At 39.9% G+C, this 23,176-nt stretch overlaps 1 protein-coding gene and 1 long non-coding RNA gene across 2 annotated transcripts; both read right to left on the bottom strand.

Moving 5' to 3' along the window:
* Positions 1-6,237: 6,237 nt before the first annotated feature.
* Positions 6,238-12,558, bottom strand: LOC124061212 (desmoglein-1-gamma-like). The gene is made up of 6 exons (XM_046392850.1): positions 11,897-12,558; positions 9,656-9,694; positions 9,150-9,305; positions 8,867-8,954; positions 7,808-7,950; positions 6,238-7,577 (listed from the first exon to the last, which is right to left on the bottom strand). Exons 1-6 carry the CDS (start codon positions 11,939-11,941, stop codon positions 7,476-7,478), a joined length of 573 nt encoding a protein of 190 aa, XP_046248806.1. The 5' UTR covers positions 11,942-12,558; the 3' UTR covers positions 6,238-7,475.
* Positions 12,559-21,395: 8,837 nt separating this feature from the next.
* On the bottom strand, positions 21,396-22,021 carry LOC124060887. Its single transcript, XR_006843651.1, has 2 exons — positions 21,711-22,021; positions 21,396-21,470 (listed from the first exon to the last, which is right to left on the bottom strand). It is a non-coding gene; the product is annotated as an uncharacterized LOC124060887 (long non-coding RNA).
* Positions 22,022-23,176: the final 1,155 nt, after the last annotated feature.

Genomic DNA, 23,176 nt, shown 5'->3' with positions numbered 1-23,176 from the left:
TGTTGTTCAGGTGAGTGGTCCTGTCTCCTCCATGTGTGTGTGTCTGTTATGTTAGATCTAGCATAACGATATTCAGTTTTGGTCTGTAGAGCATCTATGGTGAAATTGGTCTGTCGTATCCTCTCGTGGAGGAGCTGGCTCTGGGCTCTTTGTAAGATAGTGTCAGCCTTGTGTTCCTTCATGGTAGATGTGAGATGTAGGCTTTTACGTGTCAGCTTCTCCTGTTTGCATCTCAGGTTGAATCGTAGGTGGTTCCTGTAGTCCGATAATTTCTTGGAGGTCTTTTCATGTTCCCTCACCAATTGTAGGGAATCTTTCCCAAAATCATTGGCAACATATCTGTAGAGATTCTCAGTCATCTAGGTCTTACGTCTTCAAGCCTAATCTTCACTAGCCCAGACACCTTGCTTTAACTCTTTGATTGGATATGACCTGGATGACTGTGAATCTCCACAGATACAGTGGTATGAAAAAGTTTGGGCACCCCTGATCATTTTCAGGATTTTCCTTTATAAATCATTGGTTGTTCGGATCAGCAATTTCAGTTAAATATATCATATAGCAGACAAACACAGTGATATTTCAGAAGTGAAATGAAGTTTATAGGATTAACAGAAAGTGTGCAACAATTACTTAAACAACATTAGGCAGGTGCATAAATTTGGGCACCCTTGTTGTTTTATTGATTTGAGTACCTTTAGCACTAATTATTGGAACACAAAGTTTGTTTGGTAAGCTCATTGACCCTTGACCTACATACACAGGTGAATCCGATCATGAGAAAGGGTATTTCAGGTGGCCAGTAGCAAGTTGTTCTCCCTTTTGCATCTTCTCTGAGGAGTGGCAACATGGGAGCCTCAAAACAACTCTCAAATGACCTGAAAACAAAGATTGTCCAACATCATGGTTTAGGGGAAGGATACAAAAAGCTGGCTCAGAGATTTAAGCTGTCAGTTTCCACTGTGAGGAACATAGTGAGGAAATGGAAGACCACAGGCACAGTCCTAGTTAAGGCCCGGAGTGGCAGGCCAAGAAAAATCTCTGATAAGCAGAGGCGAGGAATGGTGAGAACGGTCAAACTCAACCCACAGACCAGCTCCAAAGACCTACAACATGATCTTGCTGCAGATGGTGTCACTGTGCATCGTTCAACTATTCAGCGCACTTTGCACAAGGAGATGCTGTATGGGAGAGTAATGCGGCGGAAGCCTTTTCTACGCACATGCCACAAACAGAGTCGCTTGAGGTATGCTAAAGCACATTTGGACAAGCCAGCTTCCTTTTGGAATAAGGTGCTGTGGACTGATGAATGTAAAATTGAGTTATTTGGACATAACAAGGGGCGGTATGCATGGCGGAAGAAGAACACAGCATTCCAAGACAAACACTTGCTACCCACAGTAAAATTTGGTGGTGGTTCCATCATGCTGTGGGGCTGTGTGGCCAGTGCAGGTACTGGCAATCTTGTAAAAGTTGAAGGTCGCATGGATTCCAGTCAGTATCAGCAGATTCTTGCCAACAATGTTCAAGAATCAGTGACAAAGTTGAAGTTGCGCCGGGGCTGGATACTTCAACAAGACAACGACCCCAAACACTGCTCAAACTCTACAAAGGCATTCATGCAGAGGAACAACTACAACGTTCTGGAATGGCCATCTCAGTCCCCAGACCTGAACATTATTGAAAATCTGTGGTGTGATTTAAAGCGGGCTGTCCATGCTCGGAAACCATCAAACCTGACTGAACTGGAGATTTTTTGTAAAGAAGAATGGTCAAAAATACCTTCAACCAGACTCCAGACCCTCATTGGAAGCTATAGGAAGCGTTTAGAGGCTGTTATTTCTGCAAAAGGAGGATCTCCGAAATATTGATGTCATTTTTCTGTTGTGGTGCCCAAATTTATGCACCTGCCTAATGTTGTTTAAGTAATTATTGCACACTTTCTGTTAATCCTATAAACTTCATTTCACTTCTGAAATATCACTGTGTTTGTCTGCTATATGATATATTTAACTGAAATTGCTGATCCGAACAACCAATGATTTATAAAGGAAAATCCTGAAAATGATCAGGGGTGCCCAAACTTTTTCATACCACTGTATGTTAGGATTGTGTATTTTTCTGTACATTTTGCCTGTCAGCCAGGGCCGGTTCTCGGCAGGCATATATGAGGGGGCACTCAGAAATGTGAAGGGGGCAGGATGCAGGAGCAGCACTGCACTTTTTAAAAGCTCTGAAAAACAGATGCATTACACAGCATTAACTTTCTCTTTGTGAGCTGCTGAAAGCTGGAGAGGAAAATAAGTAAGCTGGCTTTGTAAAAACCGCTGTGATTATTTGAAACAAAACAGTGCAGAACTACAGCCTGGTGTGCCTGAGAAAACGCTGCTGCTTCTGCTGCGTTCAGTCACACTCGGACCTTGGAAAGATCTGGGTCGGAAATTCCGACTTCCGAAGTAAATGTGTTTCACTGCGCAACTTCGGAAAACATGACTGGCCACAGATAGTAGATGTTTGTTTGGATGTCTTTCGAGCATTTAAAATAAGGAAGTACAACAGCTACTTAAGGGAGAGAGGAAAAGAGAAACGTCATATTCCGAGTGTAATTGAACACAGCAAGTCCGTGGCCGTGCTGAAACCTGAAGATACACAGCGGAGGGACAGAGAGATGAGAGGAATCTGATACTGTATCGTGTCCATTTTTCTGCAGATTTTTCTGCTATTGTAGATATTTTGTCAACTTGTAATATACACTGCTCAAAAAAATAAAAGGAACACTATCATAACACATCCTAGATCTGAACGAATGTAATATTCTTATTAAATACTTTGTTCTTTACATAGTTGAATGTGCTCACAACAAAATCACACAAAAATTATCAATGGAAGTCAAATTTATTAACCCATGGAGGTCTGGATTTGGAGTCACACTCAAAATTAAAGTGGAAAAACACACTACAGGCTGATCCAACTTTGATGTAATCTCCTTAAAACAAGTCAGAATGAGGCTCAGTAGTGTGTGTGGCCCCCACGTGCCTGCATGACCTCCCTACAACACCTGGGCATGCTCCTGATGAGGTGGAGGTGCTGCTGACACACTCCAGCCACATGAGGTCTAGCATTGTCTTGCATTCGGAGGAACCCAGGGCCAACCGCACCAGCATAAGGTCTCACAAGGGGTCTGAGGATCTCATCTCAGTACCTAATGGCAGTCAGGCTACCTCTGACCAGCACATGGAGGGCTGTGCGGCCCCCCAAAGAAATGCCACCCCACATCATTACTGACCCACTGCCAAACCGGTCATGCTGGACGTCTGTCACATGTGCTCAGTGTGAACCTGCTTTCATGTGTGAAGAGCACAGGGCACCAGTGGTGAATTTGCCAGTCTTGGTGTTCTCTGGCAAATGCCAAACGTCCTGCAAGGTGTTGGGCTGTAAACACAACCCTCACCCGTGGACGTCGGGCCCTCATACCATCCTCATGGAGTCTGTTTCTGACCGTTTGAGCAGACACATGCAGGGCTCTGGCAGTGCTCCTCCTGTTCCTCCTTGCACAAAGGCGGAGGTAGCAGTCCTGCTGCTGGGTTGTTGCCCTCCTACGTCCTCCTCCATGTCTCCTGATGTACTGGCCTGTCTCCTGGTAGCGCCTCCATGCTCTGGACACTACGCTGACAGACACAGCAAACCTTCTTGCCACAGCTCACATTGATGTGCCATCCTGGATGAGCTGCACTACCTGAGCCACTTGTGTGGGTTGTAGACTCCGTCTCATGCTACCACTAGAGTGAAAGCACTGCCAGCATTCAAAAGTGACCAAAACATCAGCCAGAAAGCATAAGACCTGAGAAGTGGTCTGTGGTCACCACCTGCAGAACCACTCCTTTATTGGGGGTGCCTTGTTAATTTCCACATGTTGGCTATTCCACTTGCACAACAGCATGTGAAATTGCTTGTCAATCAGTGTTGCTTCCTAAGTGGACAGTTTGATTTCACAGACGTGTGACTGACTTGGAGTTACATTGTGTTGTTTAAGTGTTCCCTTTATTTTTTTGAGCAGTGTATTAATTTTGTGAAGATGAATGTTGTTTTTTCAACTTCTAAAATTTTGATCTGACCCTTGCCCCTGCCGGCCTCGCTGTCTGCCCTTCTCTTTCCCTCCTCTCTCCTGTGTGTGTGTGTGTGTGTGTGCTCACCCAGGCCAATCTGGAGCAGAGCTGGGCAGCTCCTGTGTTCCCTCACATTCTCTCCTGCACACCTGTTCCTCATCTTAGCCAATCAACCCTATCAGCTCAGTGACTGTTTCAGGACATGTCCTCTCACTCCACCTTCACCAGATTGTATTATTTTTGTGGTATACATGTCAGGCTGCACTTCTGCTTGTCTCGTGTTTGTGATTTCTGGATTTTTGTTTGGACTAATTATTGCATCTTGTGTTCAGGGTTGCTACCTCACCTCTCTGCCTCACCTGCCCTGCCTTTTCCGGTTGGCTCTTGTGACTCCTGTTTCTGAAATATTTGATTGGATTTCATGTGCTTACCTGCTGTCTGGCTCCTGCGTTGAACTCTGCCTTGTTGAAAAAGACTGTGAACTCTGACTTTATTCCCTTGTCTATAGTGTACATAGTTGTTGTTTATTCTCATTGTATGTTGTTTATTATAATTGCATTTTGGGGTTCTGCTCTTTTGATAATCTTAACAGTATTGTGGAGTTTGAATTCTAGTGCAACTTTGATTAGACTGATGAAACATTTATAGTTAATTTTACACACATAAGCTTAAGGTAACAGTCTCTCTTTTAGGAGGAGGGAAAGAAGTGTAAAGCTAGAAATAGAAAGTCTCCGTTTCCAATTGTTAAACAGATGAGATTTTGTTATAAATATTGGCAAATAATGCAATATGACAAAAAGCCTAAGTAGTAAATGTGACAATTTTACTGACTCTTACAGAAACATGATTAATAACTATTGGTCCTCTGAAATTGGCAGTATGTCAAATGGTCATAATTACTACATAATTTACTTGACACATCTGAAAATATTGGTTTGAATTTGCATGTGAAGTCCATTGTCATTGTTTAATTACATATTCTGTGCTGGATTAAAGAGCCAAACTGATAAATCATGCCAATGTCCAAATATGTATAGATGTGGCTGTAGGAGTACACTGCCACTTATGAACTCTCCATCTCCAAAACATTGGCTTTGTATTAGTTTGATGTATTATTTCTCTGCAGTAGTGACATGACATGGTCTGCTCCTGACAGCGGGATGTCCTCCCCAAAAACCTAAAGTAACTTAACCTTAACACTTACAAGGTAGAGTCTTTTTGTGATTGTTGTATGGATCATATGGGACTCTGTGATCCTTAAATGTGTGTCTGAAGATGGGCAGATGTTTGAGAATAATGTATATTATACTGTCCTGCCAAATTACAATTATTAATATACACGTTATTTAAATGTTGCAGCTGGTTAAAGTTGAGCTATCTACTATATACAGTATGGGTATGTGAATTTTGCATTATTAATTTAAATTGGGAGAGCAAATTCAAATGAATAATGCATTTGGCAGAGCAGCTGTTTCTTTTCTCTAATATAGGAATAATTTCATACTATAGCCAATAACCTGCTAACAGGTTGGAAATAAGCTCTTATATAAAGCTGTAATCAGCTTTTTAACAAACACAATATTGTGTAAATATGCAACTTTTTGCTATCACATTAAGCATATCAAATTTGGGATGATAGTATGTCACGTTAGTATTGTATTTATAGTGTGTCGTGCTGCCTAAGTAGCCAGTGAGTAATGAGTACAGATTTAATCATTTTCTTTTTCTTTTGTTCTTTTGAAATTTCTTTTTAGGACTTGATAAAACATACAAAGGGACAGATTGGGTCCTTCAGAATGGTTTAAGAGGTAGACACTTATTATCCAATCCCAGTGCAGGGTCAAATGTATGAAAACATGTACTTGTGTGTGTGTGTGTGTGTGTGTGTGTGTGTGTGTGTGTGTGTCAATGCGAGTGTGCAGATAAAGGTTAAAATAGTGCCCAAACATACAGGTTGAATTCCATGTGATTTGTTAGGTTGTGTTGCAACAGATACACACACACACACACTCACACACACACACACAATTCTACACAAATCAGCCCCACTGAGGCAGACCACTGCTCTGCCTCTCTCAGTAAGACACACTCCCTCTTGGAGATGATCAAAAGAGAATCACTGAGCCTCTGCTGTAAAACATGACAGCACTGCATGGAGTCTGCTGTGTGAGAGGGACTCCATGCAATTTGTCATTTTATTTCCTTTGAATACCCCATGGCATACAAACATTGTCTTACATGGAACAAAAACAAAGAATCATATTTAGACTGCGGTTATGACTTCAATAGCTAAAAAACACACATCCTTGATATGTCAAAAACCATGTTCACGTGGGATCAGTGCTCATTTAAATTTCCAAATCTTGTTTAAAAATCACAATATTTAATTTAGAGGCCACTGTGTGGATATTAACAAAACTGAAACAGACTTAGTGAATAAATGATGACAGAAACAAAGAAAACATCACATCTGTTTGGAGCGATGAGAAGTCCATGACCTTCCTCATACTGATTCAAGAAACAAACACAAATGGTGTTTTTTCATATTTTTCTTTTGCATGAAACTTTGAAATTTGAATAGAAATTTAATTTCACCTTATGGAGATATTTTCCTTCTCCATTATCCCTTACAACTGCATGTCAACAAAACATGTATCTACACTGATACACCATTTTGACTACTTATAAACGTTTATGCTCAATACACCACAACCACATCAGTTTCTGATATACATCCATGATAGCTTTTCTGGGCCATAAATATTTTATCATTGTGAACAAATATCCAGTGCGGTTCATATCTTTACCAGCAGGCAGAAGGGCAGGAAGGGAGTGATAGCACAAGTCCTCTAATAGAGGAGTTATTTATATGGAGGGAAAGGAAGAGCAGAACCTTTATTTACACAGAAATAAAGAGTAGATGAGGAGAGTGAGATTAATGCAAAGAAGGGAGGGAAAAGAAGCTTGGGTTTTATAATATCAAGTTATTTATGAATGGAATGTTATTATTGTGCACTGCTGCCCTCCTTTTACTCACCTACTTTATTATTATTATTATTATTATTGCGACAGGTAGTTTTAAATATGTATTTTGTAAAATTTCTAAAATTCTAAACTTTTTCTAAAAGTTTAAGTCATTATTTTACCTAAACATTAGATATTCACTCACCATATTTACACCAAATATTGAATATTTTATAACATGTTATTTTTTTTGGTCAAGGAATATATTCCATGTTCAGATCAAAATCACCTTGCAATCAACTGTGAACCGCATCCTGGAAGTGTAGATATTTAGTCGGATAACAGGAGCTATTTTTCAGGGGTTGGAGTTTAAAGTTAAAGAACTTGACAGGCCTGCACAGAGCATTAACTTGTACTGGTGACAGTAACAGTGCCTGTTCCAGTGTTTCCCGCTGGACAGCCATTTAAATCTTGACCTTTCACTGTCAGAACGTAGTGATCTGCTTTCTAAATTGAGAAAACATCAGAAAAACAGAAAAAATGTAAACTTTAAAGATGCACTATGATCATTTTTGTTAAGACATAAAAAAAAAGTGTCATTACCAACAATTGTAGGATTCACAGCCATCGAAGCCACAGAAAGTCAATCAGGTACTCAGTAATATTATTTAACTGTTAACAGTTTAACAATATTTTAAGTCACAGCATCAACCAACCACTGTTGGTGTAGTCCATACCTCTCTGTCCAGTGTCGGCTTGCTGATGTAGATGGTCCCCATGTCATGAGATGGCTCCTGCTCTATGATAGAATAGCTGATGATGGAGTTTTTATTCCCTGGTTCATCAGCATCAGTTGCAGTTACTTTCATAACTGAAGTCCCTGTAAATAAGCATTAAATGAAGCAGTCATGAAACATGCTAGTTAATGTGGGTATGTACTCCTTTCTCACATCATGTCCTTTGATGACAGCAAACCGAATGCATTAAATTTCACCCATGCTGGAGTGGACCAGAACGAGCAGAAGAACTGAGCTCATAAAACATCGTGCAACAAAATCCATGTAAACACAAACACACACAAATCTTGTCTCAGCTGGCATAGCTAACGTACCGCAGTAAGCCATCATTATCACTGGCAATATGGTTCTTTATTCTGTTCTATTTGATCTTTGTTTTGTGTATTTTTAAGTGTTTTGGCTCATTCTGCATTTCATTTACTTTTTTGTGTACATAAGCTAAACTTATCCAGAGTTATTTCTTCTAGAACTTGTTATTTATAGACAATACTACAATTACTCTGTCTCCGTTTGGACCACTGTATTTCTACAAATACATAAATAAAGCCTAAAAAATATTTGTCATTAATGTTAATGCAATATGATGACTTGCTGTCTTCATCCTGTAGGAACCTCTCAGTAACTACAGTACACATGTATTGGCCATATTCTTGCTTTGGAGATGCATGTGATTTTTAAAAAAATACTTTTTGTCATGTACTTCACGACAAGACATAAGAATCAGTAGATACCATTTAAAATTGTTCACCATCAACATTTTTTGTCTACATCTGAATATTTATGGCTATGAAAAGATAAGATTTCAGTGTTACAGTGTTACTAAAATTACATTTTTGCAATGTCCTTCCCTGTGGGCATTCATGCTAACTTACAAAGAGGGACAAAATAGATAATCTTGCATGTATTAAACTGTAATGCTTTCTTTTATTTGTAATAAACTATTCAGAAATGCTAGGCCAGACATTTGTGAGCACTGTATACAAAAGCAGAAGTACTAACCTGCAGGACTGAGTTCATACACCTCCCCAGGCTCAATGTTTCTTTTCTCTGCTTCTGTACCATCTTTATACCTAGCAATACCGGACAGCTGAAACAGAAATGTTGTTATCTTGATCATCTGTCTAAGCAGGTGAATTTACAAAGATAAATAGCCTGTGACGGTGTAGCAAATGACACGTATCAAATATCTCTGTGTTAAATATGAGAAGCAGCAATTACTGCAGCAAGAAAAAGTCAAAGTCAGAACAACAGAACAGAAAAGAATCTGTCATGTATCACTCACATTGTACATAGCGATGACCTCCCTGTCAAGCACTTCGGTCACACGAATTAGTCCAGTTTTAGGGTCAACCACAAACACATTGTAGGGATCCTGGCTTGCACCAACGCCCTCTAGAGAGTACTCTATATCATCATGAACCTCATAATCTGATCGAATCTGAAAAACAAAGCAAAAGACTTCATCATTTGCTTACTAAAAGTGCATAAGTATTATCTGTAAACTGTACACAACAAATCAAAACTACACACTGCACAGAGAAACATCACCTGTCAGTGTTTCACTATCTAATCAGATGTTTATGGATTAATATTACTGCTGCATTAATGAGCATAAAAAGTTTTTAATACCACAAATCCTACCACACAGCTGTTTAGCTTCAGAGTTAGTAAGTGGACGTAAAGTGAATAAGATATCAGGGACTCATCTTAGCAACAAAGTTCTCTTGAGTGTAGTCTTCATGTTCTAAGTGACCTTGGAGGGATGATCCATTCTCTTCTTTTTCTTACCAGCTTGTCTCCAGAGTTGGCCTTCACCACAGCAACACCCTGGAGCAGTAATTCAACAGATGTAATTACTTTACATTGAACTAATCTACGGTCCAAACATATCCACTCAGCTGCATATCATTAATGATTGGCATATCAATAAATGTCAGCATAGAGTATAACTGTAGACACCTGTACCAGAAAAAAGTCAAATGTTGCTCCGTTTTCAGGAGAAAATCTGTTAAAGATTATGCTAGTGTTAGCAAGGGGAACTGAAATCTCATAAATTTCATACACACATTTTGTGGGAATGAGAAAAGTAAAAGCAAACTGTGTTCTGTATTTCCCTTTAGTGGACTAAGACATAGGTATCAAACAGAATAGTGAACATATTCTTAAAGCAAAAGCAAGTCATAAAGGCAATGATGGGAGGTACGGTGGTGCGGTGGTTAGCGCTGTTGCCCCACAGCAAGAGGGTGTTGCCTTGTCTTGTGTATGTTGCTGCATGGTGAAACAATACCAGAGACATCGCAACACGATGCCCAGCAAACTATCCAAACAGTCATCGCTGTCTTTTCTTTCACTTTAATCATTATTCACTAACACTAATAATAATCTCTATGGCCAATACTAATACCCCAAGGCCCTGAATATACTACACAAACACACATGTACATGGACAGCGTGGACAGCTGCAGAAACCACAGATGCGTAGTATTTCTTTTTATATTGCATTCATGATGCTCATTTCACATATAGGTGGAGGTCTTGTGTAGCTTTGTGAAGCAACAACATAATGGAGGCCCGCTTAGAGCCAACGTGTGCGCCGTGGACGTTCAGTAGAATTTCAGTTTTAAGGCCAGCTATCACCATCAAGTCTCAAGCCTCTTCTCATGATGGAGAATGTTGCATTAACAAAATTTGACTCCTCACCACACCACACCACACCACCTCGGAGCAACAGATTTTCCTTATTTCTTTCCAAAAATAAATCATTGCTTTGTGAAGAACGGATGGACAAAAATATCTGGTCAGTTTTGGATCTCCCACCTTAACATATAATTAATGGCTTCTGTGTTAAATTAGATTTTTTTTTCTGTCACTCTGAACAGTTTTTCAAGCTCAATAACCCTATCCTAAACCTATTATTATTTTAAGCTAAAGAAATTCACAAGATGATGAAACTCCGGAACATATTTTCTCCTCTTGCTGCCACTCCCAAGCATTTTGTGAACCAATGAACAAATGGTTTAAACAAAAGAATGTATCTTATATTAAATTTTAATCACATGTATGGATTGATTAAGGAACATAAAATCCATTGATTAACACAGTTCCCATAATGGCAAAATATGGTATAGCCTACACTTATTATTTACCCTTTAACTTCATTTATGGTATATTTGTTGTTTATACATCAATTTACATTCGAATTTGATTTTTTTATTTGTTACAGTTTAATTACTTTTCTTTTTTTCTTGGTTGCTGTTTTTTTCATTACTCAGTCATGTTTTCAATACTGCTCTGTTGCCTTTTTTTGGTAAATCTATTGCTCAATAAAGCAATAAAAGTCCAATGTACAATCTAATATACAAAACTACATTGCAGAGAGAGCTCAACACACTGCAACCTGAGGAAACAAATGCACAAACCACAAGCAAATCAAGAAATGTTCATCAATTTGACAATAGATGCAGCATTTTAAATGTGTTGCACATACACACAACACAGCCAAACAAACTGCAAACATATAATAATGTTTCATAATGCAGTTTTATGATCCACTGTAAACTCATTTCACAAATTTAAAATGATCATGATTTTGCACAAATGTGAACAGGCCTTAGGAAGCTGCGTCTGAGGATATCAAAATGGAATCACATTATGTGAAATTAGAAAGTGGCTGATAGGCTTTGCTATAAGTTTGATGATTTCTCAAAGTACACAACTCATCCAAACAAGCTCAATTAAATGTGATGGGAAAATGACCAAGTATCTGTCTGATAGAACAGCCTGCATCCATGTTGCCATGACAGCCAGGTATTTGTCGACGCGAAACATAAGCAGCCTATGATAGGATGGAGTAAACACACCTGAACATGTTCTATGTGAGCTTATTAAAGTTAAACCTACGCTTTAAGATAGCTGTTTAAATAAACAGGCACTACGCAAGGTGTGTTCAAGTTTTTTTTTACCGCTTATTTACAGGTATAAACGCAAAACAGTCATTTCAAAAGCCAGAAAAAGCCCTTCTGTACTCACCGCAAACAGTAACAACACAAACACGGGCGGAGGAACCCGAACCATGGCTGAAGGAAAGTCCTGTAAGTCCGGTATCTGTAACAAGTGATGCGATGGTCCCAGTGAAGAGGTGGACGGTTGCCTATGGAGTCGAGACCGTGAGGAGCAGGTTTATTAAAGAGGAGGGGCCCACCGTGGGTGTGGGTGTTCCTGAGAGAGAGTGACGGACGGGTGGGGGCTTTACACGCCACTATCGTATTCTGTGTAAGCCATCCGATCAGTCTTTTTACAATATACTCCATATGATGTTTACTCTGGCTATCGTATTCTGTTGTATCCATCCTTGTCCTCGTTACTATAGTGGACAGCATCTCCGCCTGTCACGCGGAAGACCGGGGTTCGATTCCCCGACGGGGAGCGTTTCTGATCTTGAATTTTCCTTGGGATCAATAAAGCATCAATCTGTCTATTTATCTATGAAAGCCCGTTTGCCGATGTGATCAGAAAGTCACCATAAGTAGTATGTACACAGTTTATCTCAGAGTAATGAGTAGGTATTTCAAAATAATGACGGACTTGAAATAATATCCAATGATAATGACTTGCTTATCAAAACACTCACTTAGTATGTCAAAATAATGACTTAATAACTCTCAAATTAAAGACATCGTATCACAGATGAATGAGAAACGTCTCCAAAGTAATGGAAATTATTTTATTTTGAGATCCCAAGTCATTATTTTGAAAAAGGTTGAAATGAGTTGATGTTAGGTTGTGGACTTAACTTTGACGAAACTTACTCTGAATAAGATCATCAAAAGAGCTTTCTCACAGTGGCATTAAGGTTCAAAGGACATTAATAATGTCTGTTTCACCGTGATGCATAAATACATAATCCAAAGCTGCTAACATCTAAACTAATATTTAAACCAAATTAAATAAATATTTGTCATAAATGTATGAAATTGTGTCAAGCATTGTTTTAGGACCGTCTTACTTGTGTCTCATGTCTGTCAGGTCAGCTTTCCCTGGGTCTGACGTGTCTCTGTCTACTGATGAAGGTTTTTTGCATCATTTTCATTGATTTTTTTCCTTTTTCATCTGTTAAGCTTTAAGCCAGTGCATTTAGAATTTATATTAGTACACAGACAATTCATAAATGGTTTATAACACAGTGTAAAGTAGCTCTAAGCAAATATGAGGACATTTTAAGGGTTTATTAATGTACATTATTTGTCACAACTTTTCTATTAGACTTAGACTTAGACTTAGACTTTCTTTATTTGTCATTTGGATTTTCATCACAAACGAAATTTCGGTACAGTGGCTCAAACACAGCAGGAATTACCAACATATTCTTTTTAAAAGAAAAAAAGTAAAAAATATAATATATACATACAATAAATATGCAGTAAAAAGTACTTGAAAGTGAGGTAGTTTGTATAAAAGTCAGTCAGCATATATACATATGTAATTATTATTGCACAGTGAGTATTTGTAATAAATAGTACTTTTGTAGATGTACAGAATATAAATATATTGCACAGTAAATAAATGGGCTGTAGTTCTGAGTGGTGTATGTGTGGGTGAGGAGGGGAAGTGACTGGTGATGTTGTGGGCCCTGGTCAGGCAGCGTTTCCTTGCAATGTCCTGGAGAGGAGGGAGTGGGGTCCCAATGATTTTCTCCGCTGTCCTCACCACCCTCTGTAGTGATTTCCAGTCAGAGGCACTACAGGCCGCTGACCAGACTGAGATGCAGCTGGTCAGGATGCTCTCTATAGTTCCTCTGTAGAAGGTGGTGAGGATGGGAGCGGGTAGTTGTACTCTCCTCATCTTGCGAAGAAAGTGCATGCGCTGCTGGGCCCTCTTTACCAGAGTGCCAGTTTGATTGGACCAGGTTAAAGAGTCAGTTATCTGCACCCCCAGGAACCTGGTGCTGCTGACAATCTCCACTGCTACATTGTTGATGGTGAGAGGGGTGTGGCTGGGCCGGTTCCTCCTGAAGTCCACAATGATCTCTTTTGTTTTAGAGACATTCAGGATCAGGTTGTTGGTGTCACACCAGACTGCCAGGTGTTTCACCTCCTCTCTGTAGGCCTGCTCATCGTTGTTCGTGATGAGGCCCACTACTGTTGTGTCGTCTGCGAACTTCACAATGTGGTTGGTAGTGGACCTGGCGTAGCAGTCGTGTGTCATAAGTGTGAACAGCAGCGGACTCAGGACGCAGCCCTGAGGGGAGCCGGTGCTCAGAGAGATGACACTGGAGACGTTGTTTCCCACCCGCACACGCTGAGGTCTGTTGGTGAGGAAATCAAGCAGCCAGTTGCAGAGGTGGGTGTTATATCCAAGGGGGGTCAGTTTATTTATCAGGTGTTGTGGAATGATGGTATTGAATGCGGAGCTGAAATCCAGAAACAGCATCCGCACATGTGTGTTTTCCCCTTCCAGATGCTCCAGGCTCCGATGGACTGTGGAGGAGATGGCGTCCTCTGTGGAGCGGTTGCGGCGATAAGCAAACTGGTACGGGTCGAATATTGAGGGGAGTCCAGAAACCATGTGGTCCTTTACCAGCCTCTCAAAGCACTTCATCATGATTGGTGTAAGTGGAACTGGGCGGTATTGAAGACATATTTTGTATTTTTGCTTTTGGGTTTTTCTGTTTCTTAACAGCAGTCTCCATTTACGGATGCACACAGCAGGAAGTTGTTAACAAATGCACTAGAATAATCACTTAGATATGCTTACAGATAAGCTCAAGGATCAAGGAACTTTTATTGTCATACCAGCTCACATTTACATGCTTATGGTACGAAATTAGGACTCAGGTCCCGGGAGCAATAGGTAGGATATCAAAAAATATGAAATGAAAAGCTGAATAAAAAATAGAAATATAAGCTAAGTAAAAATAGAATATATAGGCAAAGGACAAATACAATATAAAAAACTAAACATTCTCAGAAAAAGAAATAAATGAATAAGTCAAGTCAAGTCAAGTCAACTTTATTTGTATAGCCCATTTTTACAAGCAGTTTGTCTCAAAGGGCTTAACATAACATCAGCAACATCCTCTGCCCTTCGACCCTCACATCGACTAAGGAAAAACTCACAGAAAAAAACCTTTAACAGGGAAAAAATGGAGAAACCTCAGGGTGAGCAACAGAGGAGGGATCCCTCACCCAGGACGGGCAGACGTGCAATGGATGTTGTACAGGCAGGAAAGCAGTTAACAACATGAGAATGACATTACTAAAAAGACAAGGAAAACAAAATCTCCACTCATAAAATTTTAAATTTTCATGGGATTCATCTGTTCAGTTTCACTTTTGATACCACCTCAATATGATTTTAACATTTCACAAGACTGAAATTATAATAATGAAATTCTAATGAAATGCTGTATCATTCATGTATATTTCATATTCTGTTGAAAATCACTATCCTATCAATTCAATTCAGTTCAATTTCGGCCCGTAGGGAGAACCACCCCGCTGATAGTCGGTGCACAGAAGAATGACAGGCAGATGTCAACAGTAGACATTGGGTTGTTCATAGAGCAGGATGCAGTTCAACATGAAGATCTGGATGGAGAGATACCTGCAGAAAGATACAGAGAGAGAGAGAGAGAGAAAGGGAGGGAGAGACACAAAACTACGAGGACTGGACACACAGTTAGTGACATAAAATAATGAATTGTATGTTAATCTGACGAGGGGAGAGGATAGAAGAAGAAAAGGAGGAGGGGAAACTGCTTGGTGGATCATGTTTGTGTCCCCCGGCAGCATAGGCCTATAGCAGCTTAGCTATGATAGAGATTTAAAGATTAACAGTTGGTCAGACCTATTCTACCTGTGGCTATATAGCATGAGGTGAGTGAAACTATGCCTACCAGCCCTACACACTTTATTTGAGGCTAACTATATGCTTTACTAAACAGAAAGGTTTTAAGTTTAGTCTTAAAAGTGGAGGTGGTGTCTGCCTGTCGAACCCAGATTGGCAACTGGGTCCACAGCAGGGGCGCCTGATAGCTAAAGGCTCGTCCTCCCGTTCTACTTTTATGAACTCTGGGAACTGCAAGTAAACCTGCACTCTGTGATCTGAGTGTTCTATTGGGAATATATGGGACTATTAGATCCTGCAGGTATGATGGGGCTAGTCCATTTAGGGCCTTATATGTAAGTAGGAGATTTTTAAAGTCTATTCTGAATTTTACCGGAAGCCGGTGAAGAGAAGCTAAGATGGGGGAGATATGATCCCTTTTACTGGATCAGCTGCAGGCTGGACATCCTGACAATAGTGAGTTGCAGTAGTCCAGCCTAGAAGTAACGAAAGCATGGACAAGTTTTTCAGCACTCAAGTTTTTCACTCTGAGAGAGGACGCTCCTAATCTTAGCAATATTACGGAAGCGAAAGAAGGCGGTCTTAGAGATCTGTTTAATGTGATGGATAAATGACACGTCCTAATTGAAGATAACGCTGAGGTTCCTCGCAGTCGTACTGGAGGCCAAAGTAATGCCGTCCAGAGAAAGAATATTATCAACTATTCTAGTTCTAAGGTGTTTGGGGCCTAGAACAATGATCTCAGTTTTGCCTGAGTTTAATGATAAAAAATTGGAGGTCATCCAGTCCTTTATGTCCTTAAGACATGCCTGGAGTCTGGCTAACGGCTCTGTTTCCTCAGGCTTTATGGATAAGTACAGCTGAGTGTCATCAGCATAACAATGACAGTTTATGCCATGTTTCTGAATAATATTTCCTAGAGGGAGCATGTATAAGGTGAACAGGATCGGCCCAAGCAGTGAACCTTGTGGAACACCGAGGCTAACCCTTATATGTGAAGAGGAAACTTCATTAACGTGAACAGAGTGAAATCTATCTGTTAAATATGATTTAAACCAGCGTAGCGCAGTCCCTGTGATCCCAGTCTCATGTTCTAAACTGTGTAATAAAATGTTGTGATCTACTGTGTTGAAAGCAGCACTGAGATCCAGTTGAACGAGTATGGAGACAAGCCCGCGGTCTGATGCCATGAGGAGGTCATTTGTGACTTTAACCCAGGCCTATTCAAATGGCGGCCCGCGGGCCACATGCGGCCCACACGCGGCCCAGATGCGGCCCGGACGCGGCTGACGTGATGCGTCACTAATTCCGTATAGGCCAATACCACGAGTCTCCAAAACTTAGTACATGCATTTTCATTTCAGTTCATTTCAGTTCAAAGCTAAGCGGGGAGCTGAAAGAAGTGATGGATGACGTGATGGCTATAATTAACTTTATTCGATCCACGTCAAGCCTCCAACATCGCTTGTTCCGTCAGCTGGCAGAAATGAATGCAGACCATTACGATCTCCTTTTGCACAACGATGTCCGATGGCTGTCCAAAGGCCGAGCAGTGGATCGCTTCTGTCATCTCCGAGAGGAGATAGCGGTTTTTCTGCGCAACAACAAGCACAGGAAAGCGCATATCCACTTGAATCGCATGCGTGATGATGCATTCATGTCTGCTGTGTGCTTTCTAAACGACATATTCAAGCATCTGAATGACCTAAATTTGGCATTACAAGGCAGAGATAAAACGGTCATTGATCTTGTGGAACAGATGAGGGCATTCCCCGTCAAACTGGATCTTTTCGCCACTGACCTTACAGGCAGAATGATGCATTTCCCGACGCTCCGCGAATACATCGCATCCCTGACACAAATCACATGATGAGGGATTTCATTGCAAAGCTGAAAGAAAATTTTGCTGCACGACTGGATGGACTGGCTCTGCCCACGGAGGTTATGGCCTTTGCCAGAGACCCATTCACTGCTGCAAAAGAAGGAGACTTATCTGCCAGAGTAAAGCAAGCGGTCCCTTCCATCGACGAGGGTAAATTCATTCTTGAACTTGTTGACATGCAGTCATCTGCTACCAATACTGGTGTGCTTCGCAACGATGGGCCAGCAAAGTTCTGGAGTGATTTGAACTCAAACCAATTCCCCAACATCAAGAAAGTGGCAATCTTCATGCTCAGTATGTTTGGATCAACATACACTTGCGAATCGAGCTTTTCACATGTGAACGCAATTAAGAACAGTTTTTGGTGCTCCCTAACTGACAACAAACTTCACCAGTGCCTTTGGATTGGGTTGACATCTTATGCACCAAACATCACAGATCTTGTGCAAAACAAAAAATGCCACTTCTCACACTGAAGGCAGCAGTGGGCTAATGTTCTGTTCAGTAGGCTAATAAGCAATGAGAAATGTTGATAAATGTTGAAATTTTTGTTTGTTTTAAATAAAGGGCACAATAAAGAGTGTTGTTCAAGTGAATTTTGATTAGGCCTCTTCAATGTTGGATTGAAATGAAATAGACATAATAGAATATAGACATTTTTTATTTGGGCGTAATAATAATAACAATAATAATAATAATAACAATAATAATAATAATAATAATAATAATAATAATAAAAATAGATAGATAATCGGCTGTGCCACTTGTTAGTGACCTCGGAGAACTTGTGGCCCAGCTCAAGCTCTTGGATTCAAAATGCGGCCCTGAAGGAAAACTAATTGAATAGCCCTGCTTTAACCAGTGCTGTTTCTGTGCTGTGATGGGCTCTGAAACCAGACTGAAACATTTCAAAGAGACTGTTCCTGTGTAGGTGATCAATTAACTGATTTGCAACCACTCTTTCAAGTATTTTAGATAAAAACGGGAGGTTGGATATCGGCCTATAGTTTAAAGATGTCTGGGTCAAGTGAAGGTTTTTTAAGCAAAGGTCTAATAACAGCGGCTTTAAACGTCTGTGGTACATAACCTGTTGTTAAGGATAAGTTTATCTGATCTAAGAGGGAAACGCCAATCAAGGGAAAGACGTCCTTGAGGAGCTTAGTTGGGATGGGGTCTAAGAGACATGTAGTTGGGTTAGATTTGTTAATGCTGGAGGTCAGCTCGGGGGGGTCTATGGGCAGGAACCTGTCCAGAGATGGAGAAGGATTAAAAGGAGGTTTCTACAGATGGCACTATATTGGCTATTCTGGGGAGATCTGATTTTTTATCTAATGTTGTTGATTTTATTGGTGAAGAAACTCATGAAGTCTTCACTACTAAGAGCTACAGGAATACAAGGTTCAACAGAGCTGTGACTCTTGGTCAGCCTGGCTACAGTGTTAAAGAGAAAACGTGGGTTGTTCTTGTTTTGCTCTATTAATGTTGAGTAATAGGCAGTTCTGGCTTCACGAAGGGCCTTTTTGTATGTCAATAGACTATCTTTCCAGGCTCTCTGGGATTCAGCTGATTTGGAGGAGTACCACTTCCTCTCCATCCGTCTTGATGTTTGCTTCAGTGTTCGTATATTTGAATTATACCAAGAAGCTAGCCTCCTATGATTTCTAACCTTCTTTCTCAGTGGGGCAACCATATCTAAAACTGTGTGCAACGTGGCTGCAGTGTTGTTGACAAAAGAATCAATTTCTCCAGGAGTAACGTTTATATCAGTACACTCTGTTGCACTGGTACATGGTGCTGAAGGGAGCTGTGATGGGATTGTATCCCTAAATCTGTCTACACTATTCTCAGAGAGGCATCTGGCACAGTAGACCTTTTTGTTGTGTGCTGTAAAGTCTGTTAGAGTTAGTTAAAAAATTACAAGTGAATGGTCTGAAAGGAGAGGGTTTTGAGGGACAACTAACAGATTCTTAGTTTCTAGGCCATAGGTGAGAACTAGATCGAGGGTGTGATTATGGCAGCTTGTTGGTTCATTCACTATCTGAAGGAAACCTATTGAATCTAAGAGTGAAATAAAGGCTGTCTTGCAGCTGTCTTACACTGAAGCTACCCCTCAGACAAATGTAGCAAGCTAAGGCTGCAGTAACATGGCAAAAGTAGTTATACATTAAAACTATTTTTATTTATTCTTTTCCTTGATTTTGGGAATTGGCCACTTTCAGTGCTATCTCGGTGATTAACAACAGCGATCAACAGGCAGAATAAAGATATTAAGTTCAGTTTTTGAACTGAACAATAAGCTATACTCTCTGTGCCAAAACCAATTTGGCAAAGAAATCCTCCACATAATAGCTAATAATCACATAATAACTTAACAGCAAGCCGCATGCGTGTACGTGAGTGTGTATGCATGTGCAAGTGCAATGACTTTTGTTTGCATGAGTATGTGTGTATTCTTTGGCGCGTGAAGGACAACCTGTAAACCACAGTGCCCAAACAACACTGATTAACTAACCACTCTGATGAACACTGTGGTTGGTTTGGGTTGGTTCGAAGATTTTGCCTCAACAAAAGAGGTGCTGTGCCCTGTTGGCGAAGGCTGACGGGACAGAATGCAGTTTGTGAGCATTGAAGAATATTCCTTAACTGACATAACTTTATTTACATATACATGTCCCCAAAACACTAGAGCTGATCATCAGTCAAAGGTAATGCAATAGTAGTTGAGATAGCAATAAAACATCAATTGAGTTTATTTTTTACACTGAAAATCGTAGCTTGCTTTGAACATAATAGCAATAAAGTATCAGGTCCCTATCGACGAAACTGGCGAATGATTAGGTAAAACCAGACCATGTTTGTGTAAAGTGGTAGACCTCCTGTCCCTGCGCTACATCACCATTAAGGACAAATGATTTATTTTACCTCCAAAGTTCATTTGTTCCACTCTGTGAAAAAAAAATGAAACTGAAATGATTCCTAAATTCATTTTGTATTTAGACTGGTAGTCCAAAATGTTTTGTTTCAACATATTTCTGCCTTGTGTAATAAAAATAATTCATTGTATTTATTAATTATTCCATAAAAGGTGTTCCAGTGAACCATGACAGTGAGGTGGTGTTTTGTCAGCAAAGGTTAAACAACACAAGTGGAGCCAGATTTGTGAAAGCTTCTTTTGTTGACAAGATCACCTGAACAACAGCCTTAAAATGTTTCTGCACCATTTAATTATGTTCATTTGTTTATTTAAGCTACACCATTTTCAAGCTGTATGTTTTAATGTTTCTGTCTCCTGGATTAAATGAACACAATACGTTTGGATTCTAGTTGAAGCAGTTCCATGAAACAGCACAGAACCAGTGTGAACAGAGAGGGAGAAGAATTCTGCGGAATTCTGTGATTAAAAGATATTTGCTTTTGAACTTTAGTTTTGGCAACTAAACAAATGATTGGAAGAAAGGGTGTGTGCCTAAGTATGTTTTATTACGCTATGGTGATACAAAGAGATGGGTAATGTGTAGTGTTTTTGTTCCAGTTGACTGAAGGTGTGTCTTTTACTCATGAAGCTAAAAAACAAAAATGTTGCCAGCCAGCATCATGTTTTGTTGGACTGTTGATGCCATGGGCAATTTTGTACATGCAAAGACAAATGAAAGCAACTGACGACAAGCCTGGCCAGGTGCTCCCTTCGATTCTCAGTGGTGTTCGACCCACAGAGAGGAAAAATGTTGGCTTTTCACTTTGTACTGTTCCTATCCGTGTGTAAGCTACGTGCGTGAACACAGACTCCACAGCAAGCCAAACTCGTTTTCAACGAGCCAGGAAGCGAGCGCCTTGCTCCTTTTATTTTCCAGTGTAGCAGGTGAAAAGCGAGTAAAACTGAAATAAACAAAATACAGAAAAACTTAGGAGCCTGACATTACCGTGTCACACAAGCAACAGTAACGTTAGCCTATTACTAGTGTGACTAGCAAGTATCGCTTAGCTTAGCAAGAAACGAACGTTAGCGACGTAACGTGGCTACTACACACTACACATGTTCGGGTGTAAACATTACGAACAATGTCATAAGGCTTATTTCTACACAAGTACAAAATGCACATCACTACTAACACTTACAGACATTGCTGCCATGGGTGTGTGTGGAGTACAAAACTTGAAGAGCGAAATATCAGGAACATCACATTACTGACAGTGATAGCAACTGAAGTACTGCGTGAATCTTACATTCTAGCAAGTTCAGACCGGAGGCTCATGGGAACACTCAGATGTAAACAGAAACGTCATTCAAAATAAAAGCTCATCCTTTACCTTACAAAATACAGGTCTCTTTTCTTTTGCAATAAACAGTATATCATAAAGAATCAAAGTTGTAGAAAACACAATTTAAATACATATTTCCTTTTCTTTATATTTCAACCTGAGGACAGAACACACTTCTTTAACATTTTTTCCTCAAAACACTGAAACAGCGATAAAAAGGTAGACACCAAAAAATAATCCAAATGATGCAAATATATCCTTTTGAAAAAGAATAAAAAGATTTGTAAAAAAACAAAACAAAATGAGAACGGGGCTGCTGTATAAACAGGTATTGAATTACACTACAGCAAAATAAAGTCCGAATGATATAAAGTATTCTAATACTGATACTGAATATTAATAAGAGCATTCTAAAGATTACAAGTAATGAACTTGCTAAGTGCAATGTTATTATTACTGACAGAAGTGATCAAAACTATGAAAATAAAGGCCCAATAAAGTTTTAATTAACAGTCAAGGATTTAACACCCACAGATAAACTGACAACATATGGACCCTTATAAAGAGCGTTTGTGTGATTATGTGATTGAAAGATGGAAATTACCATCACATAAACAACAAAAATGTCGGAGAGAAAAAAATGCTAATTCTTGCTGCTATCACAGCTAAAGTGAAGTTCACCTGTTTGTGCCAGTAGATTCTTGCAGTTACACACATTTTTTAAAGATACAGAAAATGCAGCTAAATAAAAATATGTGGTGATGAGATATATTGAAACGTCAGTGTTCAGGTGGGCGAACAACACTGCAGCTTGCGGCTCGCGCTAACCATGAAATAACAAACACAGAGCTTTACAGCTGCATTTGACACCTTTATGGTGACATTTGTTGGAAATGAGAACGTGTCTGCTGTTTACAAAGGAGTCGTTCTCTCTTCATTGCTCTCAGGGTGAAAACCGGTTTGACCGGAAATTGTCCATTGCCAATCCACGCACACGCACACACACACAGAGAGAGTCAGAGATATCAGCTGAAACATGCCTGATAATATTTACTGACAAACCCTCCTACCCTGCATTGTGACTCACCCTGCATATTATTCTGATGCTGTCAGCCATGTGGGTTGTCTTAAACAACATATGCTAGCAAAAATAAACCTAAAATAAAAATAATCCATTATTTAAATAAAATAAACCAATACAAGTTACCCTCCTAATAACATTTTAAACCCCCTCTGAAGCTGTTAGTAACACAAAGTGTATTTGTCATTTAGTAAATGCTGGATTATTTGTGTACAGTCACTTCTTCTGTTAACATAGCTGT

The sequence above is a fragment of the Scatophagus argus genome, chromosome 6 (assembly GCF_020382885.2).
Source record: "Scatophagus argus isolate fScaArg1 chromosome 6, fScaArg1.pri, whole genome shotgun sequence".
Lineage (NCBI taxonomy): Eukaryota > Metazoa > Chordata > Actinopteri > Scatophagidae > Scatophagus > Scatophagus argus.
The sequence above is the reverse complement of the archived record's forward strand: the minus strand, read 5'-3'. Positions and strand labels throughout refer to the sequence as shown.